The 19,683-nt window shown below is 51.1% G+C and overlaps 1 protein-coding gene across 1 annotated transcript; it reads right to left on the bottom strand.

The window, feature by feature from the left end:
• Positions 1-4,937: 4,937 nt before the first annotated feature.
• Tmem121 (transmembrane protein 121) lies at positions 4,938-8,470 on the bottom strand. Its single transcript, XM_021179595.2, has 2 exons — positions 8,426-8,470; positions 4,938-6,401 (listed from the first exon to the last, which is right to left on the bottom strand). The coding sequence occupies exon 2, from the start codon at positions 6,214-6,216 to the stop codon at positions 5,260-5,262; it is 957 nt and encodes a 318-aa protein (XP_021035254.1). The 5' UTR covers positions 6,217-6,401; positions 8,426-8,470; the 3' UTR covers positions 4,938-5,259.
• Positions 8,471-19,683: the final 11,213 nt, after the last annotated feature.

Genomic DNA, 19,683 nt, shown 5'->3' with positions numbered 1-19,683 from the left:
TATATCCTAGTGAGAAGTTATATGTGCCTTGGCTGGGTCAACCATGCCAAACCCAGCTTAAGTAAAACACAGAACACATAAGTCAACCTGATACCAGGGAGTTCTCAGTGACAGACTGGAGTCTTATCACCTGGAGAGGGACGCTTCTGGGCCTGTTCGCTGGCTAATTTTATGTCAACTGAAACAGGGGAACCTCAATTAAGAAAATATCTCCAGCCGGGCAGTGGTGGCGCACGCCTTTAATCCCAGCACTTGAGAGGCAGAGGCAGGTGGACTTCTGAGTTCGAGCCCAGCCTGGTCTACAGAGTGAGATCCAGGGCAGCCAGGGCTTTACAGAGAAACCCTGTTTCAAAAAACTGAAGGAAAAAGAAAAAGAAAAAAGAAGAGAAAATGTCTCCATAAGATTGGGCTGTATGCAAGACTCTTAAGGAATTTTTTTGAATTACTGATTGATGGGAGAGGGCTCAGTCCATTGTGGGTGGTGCCATCCCTGGGCTGGTGGTCCTGGGCTCTATAAGAAAGCAGGCTGAGCAAGCCATGAGGAGCAAGCCAGCAAGGAGCACCCTCCATGGCCTCTGCAACAGCTCGCAGGTTCCTACCCTGATGTGAGTTCCTGTCAGGAATTCCTTAAGTGATGAACAGTGAGGAGGAAGTGTGAGCCTTTCCTCCTTCTCAAGTCGCTTTAGTCACAGTGTTTATCACAGCAATGGTTACCCTGTCTAAGACAGTCCTGACCGGGCCTCAGGGTCCTAGACTCTACCTCCTGCAGTTCGGTCCTGCCAGCAGAGAACTCCCACATACCTATATGTGGCACACACCTGTCCCACCCACACCGAGCCACAGAGATGACAGGTTCTTCTTGCCCACCTCTGGTTGAGGAGCCCTTTGCATTTACTTCTGGTCTTGTCTCACAAGTGAAGTTACTCACGGCTTACCATGAGGGTAGTCCCCCACCCCTTGCTTTATCCTGGCAATTAGCAAAGGAGCTCCTAAGAGGGAGCGTGACTCATCTAAAAGACAACAGAGTAGACAGCTTTTCTGAGGGCCATTGGTTGGTGTCTCTCACAGTTTCTTTGCTCAGAGCAATCAGATGACAGGAAGGTAAGTGGGTCTGATTTTGATGAATTCGGGTTTCTTTGTTTTGAGGCCATTTTTTCCACAGCATATGTGAGTTTGCTTTCAAGTGGAAGGTGAAGGGCCACAAGTCCAGACTTTCCCCTGTGGTGGGATCAGACTGGCAAAGACAGTCTGACCCTGGTCCAACAACATCACTTCAACATAAGTACAGATAGAACGGGCATCCCTAAGTGTCCCTCCCTCCTCAGAAGCCCTAGCTTGGAACCCAAGACCTCATCCAGCTCCTAGCACAGCCATGGGGCTCCCATGCTTGGCCATGTCTGGGATTGGACTTTGAGAGCCTGCCACAGTGTCAAGGTGCCAGGGAAAACACTGACTCCTGGGCCCAAGATGCAGTATTTCCTGGCCCAGCAAGCAGCACAGTGTAGCCTGAGTGTGTTGTTTCCTCTTGCCCACAAGCCCAGCCAAAGGGAGACAGTGAGGGGCCAGCAAGGGGCCGCCCAACACAACTCACCAGAGCCCACTTCCTCAGACTGTAGATAGTGCAGCATCAATACTGAGATATTGGTGGTCTGCCCAAGGCGTGGCACACCACAGCAGACAGCAGTCCTTGCTACCATCACCCCTTACCAAAGCCCAACCAGAGGAAGATGGAGCAAAGGGCCCTAATGCATGCAGCCCTCTCACCTGCACCAGAAAAGGGCTAAGATTGGGATCAATCTATGACGGCTTTGCCTAAAGGAGAAAACAGCAGCCTACCTTTAAGGGGGCGGGGGCTGAAGATGTAGATCAGTTGGCCCAGTGCTTGCCTACCATGCATGAAGCCTGGGTTTCAGACAGTACTGCTTTTTTAAAAGGGTGGTGGGCACAGTGTTCATGCCTCTAATCCCAGCTCTGGGAAGGGAGGGGCCATCATCCTCAGCCACTCAGTGCATTCAAGGGCAGCCTAGGGTACATGAGACCCTAGCTCAATAAACAATCAAACAGACAAACTGTCCAAGTCAGGAAGGTGGCACCTATATTCTCAGCTACTCAGGCAGCTGGGGCAGGGACAGCACTTGAGCCCAGGACTTTGGAGCCAATCTATACGACAATATGAGAGCCTCATCTCAAAAACTAACAGTTGAGAAAACTGAGGGAGTTTAGTGCAGGCCCCAGGAGAGTTCCTAATATTTGGTTTGTGGGTCTTGATCACCATGAGGCTAGGCTCCAAGTCCACAGACCTGTCTGGACTCTGGTTAAGATCTCAGATCTTGGCAAAGTCAAGCTCCCGTCAGTAATGGGACTATCTACCTAGACAGAGAAAGTCAAGCACACAGTAGGTCCCACTCTGGGACATGGGCATAGGAGCTTCTCTGATCCTTCCCTGAGCCTTGACACATAAGCTGGAAACATATGGCATTGCACTGGAGGAGAAGCTGGAGAGGGTGGCTATGCTCCTGATGACATCAGAGGTGGGTCGACTCCTTAGAGGGGCATCGCACATGGGGTAGCCCTGGCCCCCAGCCTTGCTGTCTACTTCTCTCCCTCCACTCCCCACCGACGGTCCAAGGAACTGACTGCCTATGCTGTCTTTACATTCTGACTCTTCTGGCCAAGTCTCAGGAAGCATTTCTCTCCCTGGCCCACACAGGCGCCTCCAGCCCAGGCCCTCCACGCCAAGCCACAACTCCCACCCCTTCTTGGGCCTCCTTGGCTGGTTCGTCCACCCGTCTAGAGCACTCTGGGGGTTTAGCCTTTGATGCTTCATGTCTTATGCTGTGTACAATCTCAGAATCCTCTTCTGAAGCAGACACAGAAGCCATTTCAGAATCCTCACAGCGAGCATGCCTTGACAGGCCATTCCTCTAAAACCCACGTGAGGGCTTGAGCCCAGGAAGAATTCTCCATACCAATTTACCTCACAGGGAGTGTCCCCACCCCCGAGTCTGCTCACCATTCACCTCCCTGCCCATTGGCAGTCATCTGACTTACTCAACACTTCACCTGAGGTATTCACTGAGGTCCCTGTGACCACAACTATCCTCCAACCTCACAGTAACCTTTCTTGACGTTAGCCAGAACCCACCACTCACGGCCCTGGGATGCTTGCTGTTGGAGGACCCAAATCCAATTTCTTTCCATGTCCCAAGGACCAGCTCTGCCCAGTGCTGGTTCCAGATGCTCATCAGACCCAGACCTCTTAAGGACTTTAGATCACAGTCAGCAGCCTAGCACCAGGATTTATGAAGCAGGAGTGAATTATGGGGACAAGGGACCCCTAGCTCCCTTCTCTACTATATCTGGACAAACATGTCACCTCAAGAAGTTAGGGAAGAGATGGCTAGGTGCAGCTAGATAAAGCTGACCCTTCAGCAAATGGGACCAAAGAGACAAGAGACCAGCAAGGTAGGATGGCCCTGGCTTAAGCAAGAGAAGGCCACAGGCAACAGCCCAGCACTGCAAATTAAACCTCATCCCTTGGGCCTCAACTACTGTGCTCCCCACCCAACACTGCACAGAGCCTGGGTCTGCCTATTAGCTGAGGAATACGTGGAACCACCCCATGTGTATTTCACAGGGTCTCTGCCCTGTATACCATAGGCCTCCACTCTCTAAGGCCTGTGGGTGGATTGCAGTGTCGTGGGAGTGTGGAACCCAAAGCCAAGGTTTTCAGGATGCTCATCAGGCACTGTGATCAGTGGCAGAGACAAAGCTCAGTAGGGCAAGCAGAGAGGCACTGCCATACTCCACCGGGTCAGGGGTATAGCCATGAGTGGCGCCTGTACCCGTGGAGAGAATGACCTCCAAGGACAGCTGCCTGCAAAACAGGTGACTCCAAGTCCAGACTCAGTGAAGCAGCCCTGGGTAGAGAAGGGAGCAGCCGGTGCATCCAGAAGTGGGCATAGGAACGGGGCTACCCTACTGTATACAACTGGGTCTACACCCCTCTACAACCAGTGAGACTGGACAAGCAAAACCCTTGCTCCGTCCGGATCGCAGGGGCGTGGATCCTCGCTTCAGGGAAGATGAATGTAAGGGATCTGGCAATGCAGTGAACGCAGGCCTGACCGGCCATAGGTCTGCATGGCACTGCAGATGCCGGGTCAGGAATCCATGTGACCATCACCTCTCACAGGTAAGGCTCCCCAAACAGCCTCATGAAGGTCCCTTCCCCAGATACCACAGAGAGACACTCCAAGGTCTGGTGAATTCAGTCACCACAGATGCAGGGTAGAGGTCAGGGAGACCACCTGCAGACAGACGTCAGGGCCTCTGCGCTGGGCCAGGGCACTGCGGGACTGGTCAGTGTCTGGGGCAGGGCCAGGCTGGGTGACATAAGGCCAGATTGCTCTTCTGGCTGAGGCTGCAGGCAGCATCAGCTTGGGAACAAGGCTGGCACCTGATCCCATGGGGCACTGACAGTCATGAGCCCAAGTCCCCCACAGGCAGAGCAAGTTTGCACAGGAAGGGGGTGGAGGTGCAGGACTTTTCTGAACCTGAGTTAGACAGGGATGGGAGGCCTGGGAGGCTGTGGAGAGGTGGAATGGGAGGAGAAGGATGAAGTCAAGGTACCACAGCAAAAGTAGATTCTGTGGGGACAGTCACAGTGAGGTGGGAGAAAAGAGGGTGTCTCTGACACCGGACCACAATGGACTACCTGGAGAAGAGACCCCACAAATACCTGTTTGCTCCAGAAGTACCTGACTGCCCCATGGCCACCAGCACTCACCAGTCCTTGCCACTCTGGCCAGCTGTTAGGCAGGGGACTCATGAGACAGGAATAATAGCCAGGCTTTGGGTACAAAACTGTAAACACAAGTCTTTAAAATGACAGAGGCCTCCTTGGCCCCAAACTCTGAGCCAGAAGCCCCTACCATACGTCCAGATCTCCTGGAACACTGCCCGCCCTCCCACCCCGGCAGCCCCGCATCAGGCAGGGGTTGAGCCATCTCCTCTCAAGACCAGGCCTCACCAGCTGCCTTTGCATCGAGGCGAGCTAGTGGAGCGGAGGCTGAGAGTCCGTGGTCCGAGAGATTCCTGAGATGAAGAAGCAGACGTGGCCCCAGGCACCGCAGGCACTGCACAGGTATGCATTCCCAACACCTGTCCCTAAGGGGAGCCTGCCCCATCCCATCCCATGCAAACCGCGCGCAGTTAGTCCAGCGTCTGTGCGGCCCGCGCGGGGGAGGGGGGGAGCTGTCACGTGTCCAGCGCATCCCGCGTGGGTGAGGGCCCGTGGGGGCGCACTGGTGGGCCATGCAGTGGTGGAGGAGGCGGCACCGAGTTGCGCTGGGAAGGCGGTGGTTGCAGCTCAAGTGCAAGCGCAGGTGGTGGAAAATCGCGAACCTGGCGACGGTACTCGAGGAACGTGCAGGCCTTGGTGGCCAGTGCCACCACGTTCTTGCCTACGAAGATGGCCGAGACTCGGCTATCGCGGAAGAGTGCCATATTGGCGGCACGAGCCAGCACAGCCACCACATTGACAGTGGCGAGGCTGAGCACCGGGTACAGCATCATCTTCTGCGGTGCGATGTGCTCCCCTTGCATGCTGACCTCGCTGAGTGCTACGCAGGGCAGCACCAACAGCAGCATATAGCAATAGAAAAAGGTGAGGCCTTCGGCCCACAGTGGCAACCCAGTGCGTGGCGGCTCCCAGAGGTTGGCCTGCATGTCCAGCAGATCCAGCAGATCCAAAGCCACCCAGAAGAGGCGGCCCCGCAGGTCCTCGCGCTTTCGGAAGGTGCGCACATATTCCATGCGGTCTAGTGCCACAAGCAACAGGAACAGGCCTGGCACGCACACAGACAGCAGCAGTGTCAACGCCTTGCGAGCCACTGGGTCGGCCGCTCCGCGCCGCGCAGCCTTGTAGTTCTGAAAGATGAAATAGAGCTTGATCTCCAGCACGAAGATATAGAGGAACCAGAGGATCATAGCGTAGCCACGCTTGGCCGTGCGAACCTCGGCCCCCACCCACACGGCCACATAGCGCAGCACCAGCAGGAAGCACACATCGCCTACCAACACAATTATGCACACGCCAATCTTGCGCGGGCCCTGGTTCTGCTCCACCAGGTATGCGTCCATGACGGCCATACTGCCCATGATCACCAGCGTGGTCAGGCACACGTGGCGCCGATCTGGAGGAGGCAGCACCATGGTCAGCGGCCCGGGCTCGGCCCTGGCGCGCGCAGTCCCAAGGCGCCAAGGGACGAGGTCCTGCTGTGTCCCAAAGAGCAGCGGGCCCCAAAGCTCAGCCCTCCGGCATGGCGCAGCGCAGCGGGGCGCGGGGCTTGTCCACTTGCCCGGAGAGCGCTGCTGCTCCCGGCCGGTGAGCTCGGAACCTGGGAAAGACCAAAGACAAGTCTGATTGTGGTGGCCAGTGGCACCGAGGTTGGGGCTAGTAGGGCGCACGGCAACCTTCCCAAGCCTAGCTGTTTCCTGCGCATGGTGCTGTCCCCCTACCGGGTGCGGGACGCCTCCTTGGACGCACGCACGCGCCGCTGCTAGCACCGGAGACCTGGAAACCCTGAACTGGGCCTCCAGAGGGCGCTGCGGCCCCACCTGAGGGACCGATCTCATTCCCGCCACCGCCTGGAAGGAAACGGAACGGAAGTGGTTTCTCCCCGCCGCCACTCGCATTCTAAATGCCCTGGTGATTTGTCGCGGCTGGACCCACACCTCCCTCTCTCCTAGCTCTGGCAGCCTAAACCACAATGCCCGGGCTGGCGGTTTTAGGCCACTTCTTTAGAGCTTCAGGGCATCTTCTGGTGATGCGCTGAACTAGGCGCACAAGGAGAACTGAAGACCCAGGTCCCACCCTGGGAACAAGGCACTGAGCAAGTTTTCTGATCCTAGATGGACGGTCATTCAAATCCTGAGATATCCATCCTACAAGTCCCTCATGCCTATGACTGACTGTTTTGCACCACCAACACCCCCTTTTTCTTGTATCCACAGCCAATCGCTCCCCTTAGGCTAAGGCAAAACAAACTATTCTCTCCCCTGACCCACCATTGCTAGCCATCGCCCCAGAAGTGTTTTCTTCCTGACCACACCTCCCGCTATACCCTCTCTGGCCTAGCACACTTGCACCTCAGCTCCTCTGATCGTGGGCTTCCGATGCTGAATCTCCCTCCACCTTCAGGGCCAACCTCAGGAAAGCCATCAGCGGGATTTAGTCTCTCCCTATGTTCCTGGCACTGGCTGTCATGTCTGTGGTACTCAGATGTGATGGCCAGATTGTGCGTCCTGATATTTGAGCCTGTTCACACCACCCAACCCAAAGCCACTTCCAATCAAGGCCTTTCCTCCAAAGCACCTGGCACAAGGGCTCTGTTTACTGTCCTGTCTAGACAAAGACATAAAATTTATTGTCACCCATGACAGCGATGCATTCAACCTGCTCCTGGTGACACCACAGTAACCCTCAAACTCCATCTCAGCTTCTGCCTCTTCCATTCACCCCTGGGGTTCTCAGTGCGCTTCTATAAGGTGTTTAGAAATCATCTGCCCACAGCAGGGCTCCTCCTTGTCAGGTACACCCACTCTCATTCCCACTGGTAGGTACTCCTCTCCCAGGACGCACAGGCTGGACCCGCCCCTGCCCACCTGGAACTTCATTGGCTACAGCCAAAAACTGAGAATTTCCTTCCTCTTAGCAATTGTCCAGGCCGAATAGCCTGCTGCTGGCCAACCCATTCCATCATCTGCACACCATCGCTCCCTTGCTCAGTCACTGTCAAATACCAAATGTCACGAGCCAATTGGTAATGGGACAGACCCCAACCGCTAAGAGAGGAGTGCCCGGCCTTCAGGAAGCCAGAACCCAAGCCTTACGACCCCTCCCCCACACTCTGCCCTAGCCATGTTCCCAGAGACCCAGCCCAGGTCCACCTGGCCTGGGTCTCCCACGCCAGGCCCAAATGCCCTAGCAACCCTACCCCCTGTTCAAGCCTCACACAGAGAGAGATTCAGGGCCTCCAAGCCCTAAAATGCCTGCCTCTCTCTCACGCTTTGCAAGATACCCTCTTAGCATCTCCAAAGGAGAGGCTGAGGCGAAGGAGGGTCCTCTCCTCCTCAACCCCGTTGAGGAGGGTCTAATGGCTCCCAGCAGGTTGTGTTTCAGTTTGTCTTTTCCCACTAAAGGTTTCCCAGTGGGGCCTGGGCCTGGTCCCGCCGCCATGCAGCTGCCCCTGCCCAGCCCACGGCCTGCAGCCTGGGGGCGGGAATAGTATAGGCCCGCTGGCAGTCGCTACCGCTGCCGCTGCCGCTGCCATTGCCGCCGCCGCCTACCGCCCAGCTCTGCCGACCCGCTTGGCTCAGCCACCCGCCTCCTGCTGTCCCGCCGTTCGCATCCCGCGCTTACCCGGCCGGCCAGATGCAGCGCGCCGGCCGGCCCCGCCGAGCCTCCGCGCCGGGCCCAGGCGCTCCGTGCTGCGCTCCGCCCCTCCGCCGCGGGCACCGCCTCCGGCCGAGGCCCCGCCCCGCGCCCCCTGGACGCCCGGACCCCAGCCAAGAGAGGACCCAGGTCCTAAGGTTGTTGCGTAGTATGGGTTGCCATGGCGACAACTCTGCGCACTCAGGACAGGTGGCACTAGGTGACAGACAACCTAGCATCCACCCCAGACCCTGTGGTCAGTCCACTTGGCCTCACACACAGCAAAAAAATCGTCAAAGAGTCCTCTTCACACCATGAAATGGCTCTGTATGTAGCTCTCCAAGCTCAGACCCTGACAGCCAATAAAGCGATCCTGCTTTCCTGCTTCAGGAAGACCTCTGGACTGGGACCCGCGGAGGTGGCTGGACAAAGGGGCGGGACTAAGTGCCCCGCTAGCTAGCCGCAGTTATACCTCCTGGCCAGACCTTAGCAGTGGCTCACAGGGACACACACGTTAGATCCTAACACTGGAGTTTTATACTCTGTGGGGAAAACCCAGCTGAGAGGCTTTTAGTCAGTACAAGGAGGGCCAAATGGGAGTGCATCGAGGCTTCAGGTTGAGACTTCTCTCCAGGTCCTGTCTTCACTGAGTGAGCCATTCCTTACCTGACATCCCAATAGCAGGGCTGCCCTGCCCAGAGGACAACAGGGGGCTAACTGGTTGCCTACACTTCTTCCCCAGAGCTGCAGCTTCCCTCTCAAGCACTGAGGGCAAGAGAGCTGAAGGAACTTGAAGGGAGGAGCTCCTGTCAGCAGCCTACATGACATTGGGTACACTTGGTAGCCAGCTCTGACTGATGGATTCTGTTCTGGTGACCCCGGGAAGCTAGAATATCAGGCCATACTGGGTCACCCTCCTAGTAGGGGGTGGTTCCAAGATGCCCATCATCAGAAGAGAAGACTAAGGAACAGTCTGTAATACGCAGTATGAGCCCCAACCAACCAACTCTCTCCCCAGAAGTGCAACAAGACCCCGAAGTTCTCATGTACCCAGGAAGAGGCCCTCCATCTAGCAATGAAAGATTCAATCTCCTCAACCTCGAGAACCAGGGGCCTGGCGGGGAGAACACCCCTGACAGAGTCAAGCAAGAGTGAGGAGGCGGCTGGGAGGAGAAGGACAGGTGGCACGTGTCAGTCCTGTCTGCTCTGTTTCTTCCTTCATTCTCCTACTTCCTCTCAGCCACGGTTAACCCAACCCTCACCAAAAACCTGCAAGCTTACCTCAGTGCTCTTTCTGTACCCCATGCCAGCATCCTCGAACCTGTGAGCAAACACGGGAAAGGGGACGCTACAGCTCTGTTCATAGTCAGGACCACAAAAGGAGACATCACCCAGGAACCATATGAATGGATGGTCCAGAGTCTTTACGAAGGTCCTTACAAGAGAAAGGTCAGAGGGTGAGGAGGCTGCACCACCAGAAAGAAGGGGCCAGGGGTCAGGGACATGGACTTCTGTAGAATCTGATTCAATCAGCACATGGATTCTACAGGGCCCCAGAAAGAAGCAGTCTTGATATGAGCCTACTGGGGCTTAGGCCTGTACCACCACACAACAAGCAAACTGTGTTGCTTCAAGTGCTTGCTACAGCTACAGTGAGAAACCAATGCAATTTCTGACTTGAAGCAACTCCACACAACTATATCCAGAAAGGTTTGAGGTGCCATCCATACATAAAAGGCAGTGGAGATCAGTGCTGTGGCCACACCTGTAGTTCCAGCTCTCAGGACTGTCATGAGGGGGTAATGAGCCCAGGACCTAAGACCAGTATCTTAAAGCATGACAATAAAGTACCTAAAAAATAAATAAGTCAGAGACCTGTAGTCTCAGGTCTAGAGGAGGATGACATGGTCACATTGGCGCAGGGTAGCCCATACAAAGTAGATCCAGAGGACCTTTCCAGGTTACGCAATCACTAGCCCACTCTGACCCACACAGCCTCTTGACTCTCCATCCTAGCCCAGCCATGGCTGTACTCCGTTAGATCTCTGGGTGGGATTCAGCCGTCCAGCCTCAGAGCACAACCGGGAAATGTGCAGGGCACAGTCACAAACTATGCTTCTTTGTTCAGAGAACGAAGAGAATCAAAATCAACAGGGCCCAGGGCAGAACAACACTGAAACTTTCAACTACACAGGAGCAGACAGTCAAGCAATACAGAAATAAACAAATATAGGTCAGACAGGGGATGCAGGGCTGGCTCATAATGTGGAAAATAAATGATGTGATCTACTTACTATGCTAACAGGAATCAAAAAAAACTACAGGGCTTAATGCACACCTTTAATCCCAGCTCTTGAGAGGGAGAGGAAGGGGGTTCTCTGAGAGTCTGTGTCAGCCTGATCTACATATCAAGTTCCAGGCCAGCCAAGGCTATATAGTGAGACCTTGTCTCAAACAAAACAAAGCAAAACAAAAAAGAAAAACAAAAAAAAAAAAAACAAAATCAGAAACAAAACCAACAAACAACAAAAACTAAACAACATGTGCTCAAATCAAATGATCCAGCAAAAGTCTGCAGCCATCAACGAACCAGAACAGAAAGAATATGCCTGATATCACCTAAGTCTATTACAGGGAGCCTACAATAGTCAATAGCAAAACTACAACTATCATGATGTTTAAGAGTGGCCAAAGGCAGGCATAGTAGTGCACGCCTTAATCCCAGCGTGGGGAGTGAGGACATGAGAATCTGAAGCTCAGGGCCACCCTCAGTGACATTCTGAGTTTGGGGCCAGTCTGGGCTGCATCTAACTATCTCAGGACAAAAGTCTGAATGCTTTGTTTGCACCATGGTCAAGAACAAGATAAAGACATCCACCCCATCCCTCCCTCTTCAACCCGACTCTCAGTCCTGGCCAAAGGGGGAAAAGCTACAAAGTAAGAAAAGGACACACATTCTAAACTCAGTTTAAGGCTAGACTCAGTTCAATGAGGGTTCTCAACCTGTGGGTCATGACCCCTTTGGGGAGGTCACAAATGAGATATCTTGCACTTCAGATATTTGCACTACAAATTTGTAACAGTAGAAAATTACAGTTATGAAGTAGCACCAAAATAATTTTATGGTTGGGGGGTCACCATAACTAAAAGAGCTGTATTAAAAGGTCATAGCGGGCTGGAGAGATGGCTCAGTGGTTAAGAGCACTAACTGCTCTTCCAGAGGTCCTGAGTTCAATTCCCAGCAACCACATGGTGGCTCACAACCATCTATAGTGAGATCTGACCCCCTCTTCTGGGGTGTCTGAAGATAGCTACAGTGTACTTACATATAATAAATAAATAAAATCTTTTTTAAAAAAAAATCACAGCATTAGGAAGGCTGAGAACCACTGGTTTAGAAAGGAAAAATATGTCACTCTCCCTGCTGATAGACAACATGAAAGTCTATAGAAATCCCAAGTTTCCTCCCCAACAGTGTTTATAAGTGGAGTGTTTATAAGCAAGCTTAGCAAGGCGGAAGGACACCAGGATGAAGCAAAAATCCAGTTCTATAGAGTCACAGGCCCTGTAGCTCAGGCCCATAATTCATTCTGCTCTTTATGCACAGGCCGGCCCTAGGCCCCCTACACATAGGTAGCAGATGTCCAGCATGGTCTCCATGTGGGTCCTCTAACAAGCGGAGCGGGGCTGACTGACTCTGTTGCCTCCCTTCAGATCCCTTTTCTCTAGTGGACTAGCTTGTCTGGCCTCAGTCTCCTGCTACAACGTAATGTGCCAGGGCTGGTTGGTACCCATGGGGCGGGGGTGGGGTGGTGGGCGTCCCTTCTCAGAGGATGTGATGGTGGGACTGGGAGGAGAGGAGGGAGGGGCTGCAGTCAGGATGTAAAGTGAACACATAAATAAATTAAGAAAAAAACAACAAAAATGCAGAGAGAGAGAGAGAGAGGAGAGAGAATTCATGCTGTTCTTGAAGAAAGGGATCTCTATGACTTCAAGGTCAGCCTGGTCTACCCAGCAAGTTCTAGGCCAGCCACCGTTATATTGTGAGACCATCTCTCAAAAACAAAACAAATAAAACTATACTGCTTTTTCAGTGTAACTCAGGACAGGACCAGAGTCTCGGTCTCATCAGCCACGAAGATAGCTCACAGTAATTCCCGCTTTAGGAGATCTGATACCCTCTTCTGATCTCCACAGGCACCCACAGGTACCCACACTCACACACACGCACATGTAGGCATGCAGACACACATAGATCAAAACAAAAATTATCTGAAAAATGTCATTAGCAGTGAGTGATTAAAAGTGATTAAAAGCCAACTTTTTTTTTTTTTGAGACAGGGTTTCTCTGTGTAGCTCTGGCTGTCCTGGAACTCACTCTGTAGACCAGGCTGACCTCACACTCAGAAATCCGCCTGTCTCTGCCTCCCGAGTGCTGGGATTAAAGGTTTGCACCACCACTGCCTGGCAAAAGCCAACAATTTTAAAGTAAAAACATTTACAGTAACTACCAATAAGTTCAATAACCAGTATTAATCTACAAAAACTTATATGTCAAAAACAGAAATATAGCCGGGCATGGTGGCGCACGCCTTTAATCCCAGCACTCGGGAGGCAGAGGCAGGCGAATTTCTGAATTCGAGGCCAGCCTGGTCTACAGAGTGAGTTCCAGGACAGCCAGGGCTACACAGCTACACAGAGAAATCCTGTCTCAAAAAAAAAAAAAAAAAAAAAAAAAAAACAGAAATATATTGACGGAAGAAATCAACAGTGCCTCAGCGTGTGGGACATTCCAAACCCATGAGCAGCAAAGGTCACACCAACCTGTAGACCAAACGCAGCTCCAGGCAACAGCCCTGACATTTAATAGATACAAGTAAGCTGAGTAAAATTTTGTATGTAAGCATATAGAGAAAGAAAAAAGACAAAAGAGTCTAGACAGTCAGGCAAAGGGCTAAAGACTGAACCTACATGGACTCAAGCAAGCTAAGCAGGCATTTTGCCATGAAGCCACACCTCCCAGCCCACATTAGCAGATTTTTTTTTTTTTTTTTTTTTTGAGACATGATCTCCTTGTGTATCCCTAGATAGACCAGGCTGGCCATGAACTCACAGAGATCACCTGCCTCTGCCTCCTAAGTGCTGGAAATAAAGACATGCACCACCATGCCCAGCTCTTGGTGGATTTTAAAACTTCATGTAAACCTGAGTGACCAGGACAGTGTATATAGGCAGAAGGAGAAATACAGAGGTCTGTGAGACAAGGAAGAGATAAGCTCTTCCGAATATGGCCAGTGACTTTGGAAGAGCCTTACTGACTAGCTCACAAGCCACACGGGCCACCATGCAGTTCAGTGGGCCTTGGCATACCCATAGGCAAAAAATGAAAAATAAAAAATAAATCTAGCCGGGCGTGGTGGCCCACGCCTTTAATCCCAGCACTCGGGAGGCAGAGGCAGGTGGATTTCTGAGTTTGAGGCCAGCCTGGTCTACAAAGTGAGTTCCAGGACAGCCAGGGTTACACAGAGAAACCCTGTCTCAAAAAAACCAAAAATAAATAAATAAATAAATCTACTTTGCCAAAAATTAACCCAAGTTGTTACACAGGCCCTAAATTAAATGCAAAGTTAGAAAACATACAAAAAAGAAAAAAAGTCAGAAGAAAATCTGTAGCCCATCATGATGGCACACACTTTAAAATCCCAGCACTCAGAAGACAGGGGCAGATCTCTGTGAGTTCCATTCCAGCCTGGTCTATATAGTGAGTTCCGTGACAACTACAGCTACATAGTGAAACCCTTTCTCAGAAGAGATAGGGTGGGGGAAGGGGGAGGGAAGGAGGGAGGAAGGAGGAGGGAAGGAGGGAGAGAGGGAAGAAGGAAGGGGAAAAGAAAATCCTTAAAACCTGAAATAATAAATAGATTCTTAGATACGACACTAAAGCACCATACCTGAAAGGTAAATTATGATTTGGGTATAACTCAGGCAGAGAAAGCCCAGCACCTGCAAGGCCCTGGGCTCATCCTCCAATACACACAAAGAAAGAAAGACTAGATAAACTGATAAATGAACTTCATAAAAATCTACAACCTTCTGCTTGAATTGGAAGTGTGTATGGCCCAGTGATAGTGACTTTAGCATTAATGTAGTCCCCTGTCAACCACCAGAACCAAAACGGGGGTGGGGAGATATTGTCCCTAAATCACTATTAAGACAATAAGTGGCTGGGAGGTGGTGGTGATACACATCTTTAATCCCAGCGCTAGGGAGGCAGAGGCAGCTAGATCTCAGTTCGAGGCCAGCCTGGTCTACAAAGCAAGTCCAGGACAGTCAGGGTTGCACAGAGGAACCCCCCCCCCTCAAAAAAATCAAAGTCAAGAGTGGTGGGGCACGCCTACAGCCTCGGCGGAGCAGGATGCATAGGAAGCTCCGGTTGGAGGCCAGGCTGAGCTCCACAGCAAGACCCTTATAAAAGAGCAGCAGAGCCAGGCATGGTGGCGCACGCCTTTAATCCCAGCACCCGGGAAGCAGAGGCAGGTGGATATCTGAGTTCGAGGCCAGCCTGGTCTACAGCGTGAGCTCCAGGACATCTGGGCTATACAGAGAAACCCTGTCTCGAAAAACAAAAGCAAAAACAAACAAACAAAAAAAAGAGCGGCAGAGACCCTGAAAGGCAAAAGACTTCTATGAGAAAAATGAGTACCCGTGATCATTTGACTTACAACTTCTTTTTCAGCTTTACGGTGTTGGGAAAGTGATACATGTTCCGTAGGAGTCATACTTCAGGTGGCTATAATAACCCTGCCTCATGCTGGACAGCTTGAACTGCAATCGCTGTGGGCCTTAGGGTCAGGGCGGAGTCTGCCATGCGCTGTGCTGCTGGCTGCGGCACTTGTACAGCAGCGCACAGTTTTAAACGTTTGGTGCGTTTATCTCACATCCGGATTTGACCTCTTTGAAAATAGACGATCATCTTTATAGTATACAGGAGGGTTTGAAGGGAGGAAAGGAGGGGGGAATGATGTAATTATAATGTCAAAATTTTATGTATACATATACATCTCAGCAGCAGGAAGCAAGACACAGGGATGCCACCTTCAGCCCAGGCACTTGGGAGGCAGAGCCACGTGAATTTCTGTGAGCTCAACACCAACTTGGTTGGCAACGAGTTCCATGTCACCCAAGGCTACACAGTGAGGCCCCTTCTGAAAATAAATAAACAAGCAAATAAAATGACAAACAACCCCACTTAAAACAGCCAGGCACTACAGATGTGGCTTGGCAGAGCATTTACCCAGCGTGTGGGAGGCCCTGGGTTAAATCCCGGTACCCTCTACCCCCCACCACAGAAGTCAAGAGACTAAACAGACTTTTCACCATAAAGGATGTATGAATGGTATATCCTGAGAAGTACACCGTTAGGGAAATACACATCCGAATTGCGGAAAATGTAAAAGAGACATGCTTGTCTTTTTCCATCAAAGGGTTAAGTAAGACAAAACTTCGTTCTTAAAATAGTAAAGAACAGCTAGCTGGGTGTGGTGGTGCACACCTTCATCCCAGCACCCAGGAGGCAGAGGCGGGTGGATCTCTGTGAGTTCAAGACTAGCCTGGTCTACATAGAGTTCCAGGACAGCTAGGGCTCCATAATAGCGAGTTCCTGTCTCAAGGGGTGAGGGGGGCTGCTTGGGAGAAATCCAAATTCCTCCAGGGTCAGAACTTCTTGAAATCAAACTATGTGCTCTGTGCTCAAGGTTGTAGCTGATGCTCAAAGGTGCATTCTTATCAGCTGAGTCACTTTAAATTTGCCCAGTCATGTAAATTCAAGGGCTGAGCTCTGCCGCCTTTCATTAATAAACCCAGCAGGAACCACATCCAGTGTACTGGCCTGCTTGGTCCACAAACTTCTCACCTTGCTGAAATGCTCTATAATCATTTTCTTCGGACCCAGACCTATTTCTAACATAAAGGATGATTCATGGCTTAGACACCTCCTAGGGTAAACGGAAAGAGCCTCAGCTGAAGCACTACCCAGATTAGATTGGCCTGTGTGCATGGCTGTGAGAGACAGCCTGGCTTGATGATTGACACGGGGGTGGGGGGTGGGGCCCAGCCCACTGTGGGCGGTGCTTTCCCTACGCAGGTGGGCTGGGGAAGGAATCCAAGCACGATCCAGTGAGCTAGCAAGCAGAGTTCCGCCCATGGTTTCTGACTCAAGTTCTGCTGGGACTTCTCTCAATGGCAGACTCTAGCTTGGAAGTAACAAGCTGAAATCAACTTTTTGTTCAGTGTTTTATCACAGCAATGGAATGAAAGTAGTACAGCCGCTTTGGCACACCTCTCAAAGTGGCTTCGAGTTGAGGCTATAGCTTGGATCTAGAACGTTGCCCTCATGGGCCCACGTTAAGGGCTTGTTTCCTAGAGTGGTGTGATTTGAAAAAGTACAGTTGGTCTTCTCGTCACTAAGGGTGTACTTCTGAGGAGGAGAGAGGGACTCGAGCCCTTCTTGCTCTTTTTTTTTTTTGGGGGGGGGGGGTTCGAGACAGGGTTTCTCTGTATATAGCCCTGGCTGTCCTGAACTCACTTTGTAGACCAAGCTGGCCTCGAACTCAGAAATCCGCCTGCCGAGTGCTGGGATTAAAGGCGTGTGCCACCACGCCCGGCTGCTTCTTGCTCTTTTTCACATCCCCGCCACAAGATGAACAGATATGTCCTGTTGTATCTTCCCACAGCTAAAGTGATGAGGTATGGACCAAAACCTAAAACCTTGTGGGGCAAAATAAGCCTTCATCACCCTAAGCTGATGATCTCAGTTAGTCATTTCAATAACATGGTGTCACAGACCAATTGACAATTTTGGAAGTTATAGGTAGCTGGGACTTACATCACCCAGCCAATTACAAACAGACTGAAAGAGGCAACCTGATTCTCTTTCTGCGGTTCACAGTTTAAAAGACGTAGGCAGACAAATTGACATCAAGGGAACAGACAAGATGGTCTCCTGTAAACGGGGGCTAAAAGCAAGCTCAGGTCCCCAAACTTCTGAGAATGGTGGCCAAGAAGTTGTGAACTGTGTCCTCCTGCACCCAGAATTGGACACAAATAGAATTTCAGAGTGTAAAGTGCCAGCAGGGGCTCAGAGGCACGCCTGTCAGGTGCAATTCCACTGAACATTGTCACAGCAGGGTAGGCAGCACTGGGGAGAAAAATGGGAGTCACTCATGGTCCGAGTCCATCCAGAGTATGTGTCCCTCCTGGGGAAGTAGCAGGAAATGTACCACAGCGGCATGAAGGTCAGGAAAGACAGAACAGCTCTGAGACAGAATGAAGGTCACTAAAGAGGGTGGCAAACTCCACACAAACACATCTGCAAAACTGGGACTAAGCAGGGGATATGGGTACAGTCTACAGATTACACAGGAGCACGGGATCTGTAGTAGTTCCCTAACAATGAAGGCCACGGCGTGTTTGCAGGTTGGCAAGTGCTTTGACTTCAAGACTATCCTCTTAGACCGTCAGGGTATTGAGCTTCATGCCTGCAGCATAATTTTTAAAACTGGTTTTATTTATCTACATGAGTGTGTGAGGCTGCATGAGTTTATATGCACCATGTATGCCTATGGAAGTCAGAAGGTGTCAGACTCCCTGGAATTTGAGTCATTAGATGGTTATGGGCTGCCAGATGAGGATGCTTGGAACTGAACCGGGTCCTTCACAAGCGCAGTGAATGCTCCTAACCGCTGAGCCATCTCTCCAGCCCCGAGCTTTAGTCTTTGTTAAAGTATGAGCTCCACGGAATCTGGCTACTACTGATGATCTCGAACTCCTTGGCACCATCTCAAACTGCCCAGTAACTGGGACACGTTTTAAGTACCAAACCTGGCTCTGCAAACCGTCTAATGATGCAGCAGTATCTACACAAACTACGTATAAGCAGGTTTGCATCACACACGCTTTATTCATGTTGTGTATGTGTATATACACACATGGTGTGGGGCCAGAAGGAATACTAAAGGAAAATGTCCAATACTGAATGAGTGTTTATGAGAGTCATTCAAACTTCTGCAGATTTTTTTTATTTGAAGTTATGTTTTGCGTTAGCTGTTTCTAAAAACCCATAAATGTAATTCTTTACATTAACAAGCTCAAGGGAAAAATATGATCATGTCAGTAGATGCAGAAAAGACATTAATAGAATCTCATCGCTGCACATGACTTACAAGAGAGGAGCTCCCAGGAGAATGGAAGAGAGTGGTCTTTAACCAACAGAATGCATCTGCAAAAACCCTACACAAACAGCAAGCACAGCAATTAATGGTTGGAAATATTCTTCTTTTTAAAAAATATTTATTTAATTTTTTTATTTATGAATACACTACAGCTGTCTTCAGACACACCAGAAGAGGGCATTACAGATGGTAGTGAGTCACCATGTGGCTGCTGGGAATTGAACTCAGGACCTCTGAAAGAGCAGTCAGTGCTCTTTAACTGCTGAGCCATCTCTCCAGCCCTGGAAACATTCTTTTTGAGCCAGAAGTAGATAGATGCCCACAGCTACTGATCCGCTCATTGTTGTACTGGGGACACCAGAAACCAGGAAAGAACATGTTATGAGTAAGAAGTAGACATTTTAGAAATATATAGGGGTGTGGCTGGAGAGATGACTCAATGGCTAAGCGCATCGGCTGTTCTTACAGAATCTTGGATTCTCTTAAAACTGCCAATACAAACTTTTTGGTGGGGTGGGTGTTTGCTTAGTTATTTAGTTTTTTTGGGGGGCGGGGAGTGGCAGATGTGTTGTTTTTTGATGTTGTTGTTATTACTGCTGTTGCTGCTGAGCCATAGCCTTGGCTGTTCTGGAACTCACTCTGTAGACCAGGCTGGCCTTGCACTCACAGAGATCCGCCTGCCTCTGCCTCCACCTCCCAAGTGCTGGAATCAAAGTCATGCGCCATCATACCCAGCCAACCTTTTTCTGAAGTTTGCCACTCACTCTACAATGTCTGAGGGAATGTTGTCAGGAAAGAGATCAGTCCTGAAACAGCACAGAGAACATTGCCCTCCCCACGTGACAGGTTATCTAAGGCAGGGTAAGAAATCCATAAGCCGGGCGTGGTGGCGCACGCCTTTAATCCCAGCACTCGGGAGGCAGAGGCAGGCAGATTTCTGAGTTCCAGGCCAGCCTGGTCTACAAAGTGAGTTCCAGGACAGCCAGGACTATACAGAGAAACCCTATCTCGAAAAAA

This window comes from Mus caroli, unplaced genomic scaffold, assembly GCF_978045245.1.
Source record: "Mus caroli unplaced genomic scaffold, Mus_caroli_1 scaffold_14, whole genome shotgun sequence".
NCBI lineage: Eukaryota > Metazoa > Chordata > Mammalia > Rodentia > Muridae > Mus > Mus caroli.
The sequence above is the reverse complement of the archived record's forward strand: the minus strand, read 5'-3'. Positions and strand labels throughout refer to the sequence as shown.

What these genes read in the sequence shown, in the direction of transcription:
- Tmem121 (XM_021179595.2), bottom strand. Translation starts at nt 6,216, where the DNA reads ATGGTGCTGCCTCCTCCAGATCGGCGCCACGTGTGCCTGACCACGCTG.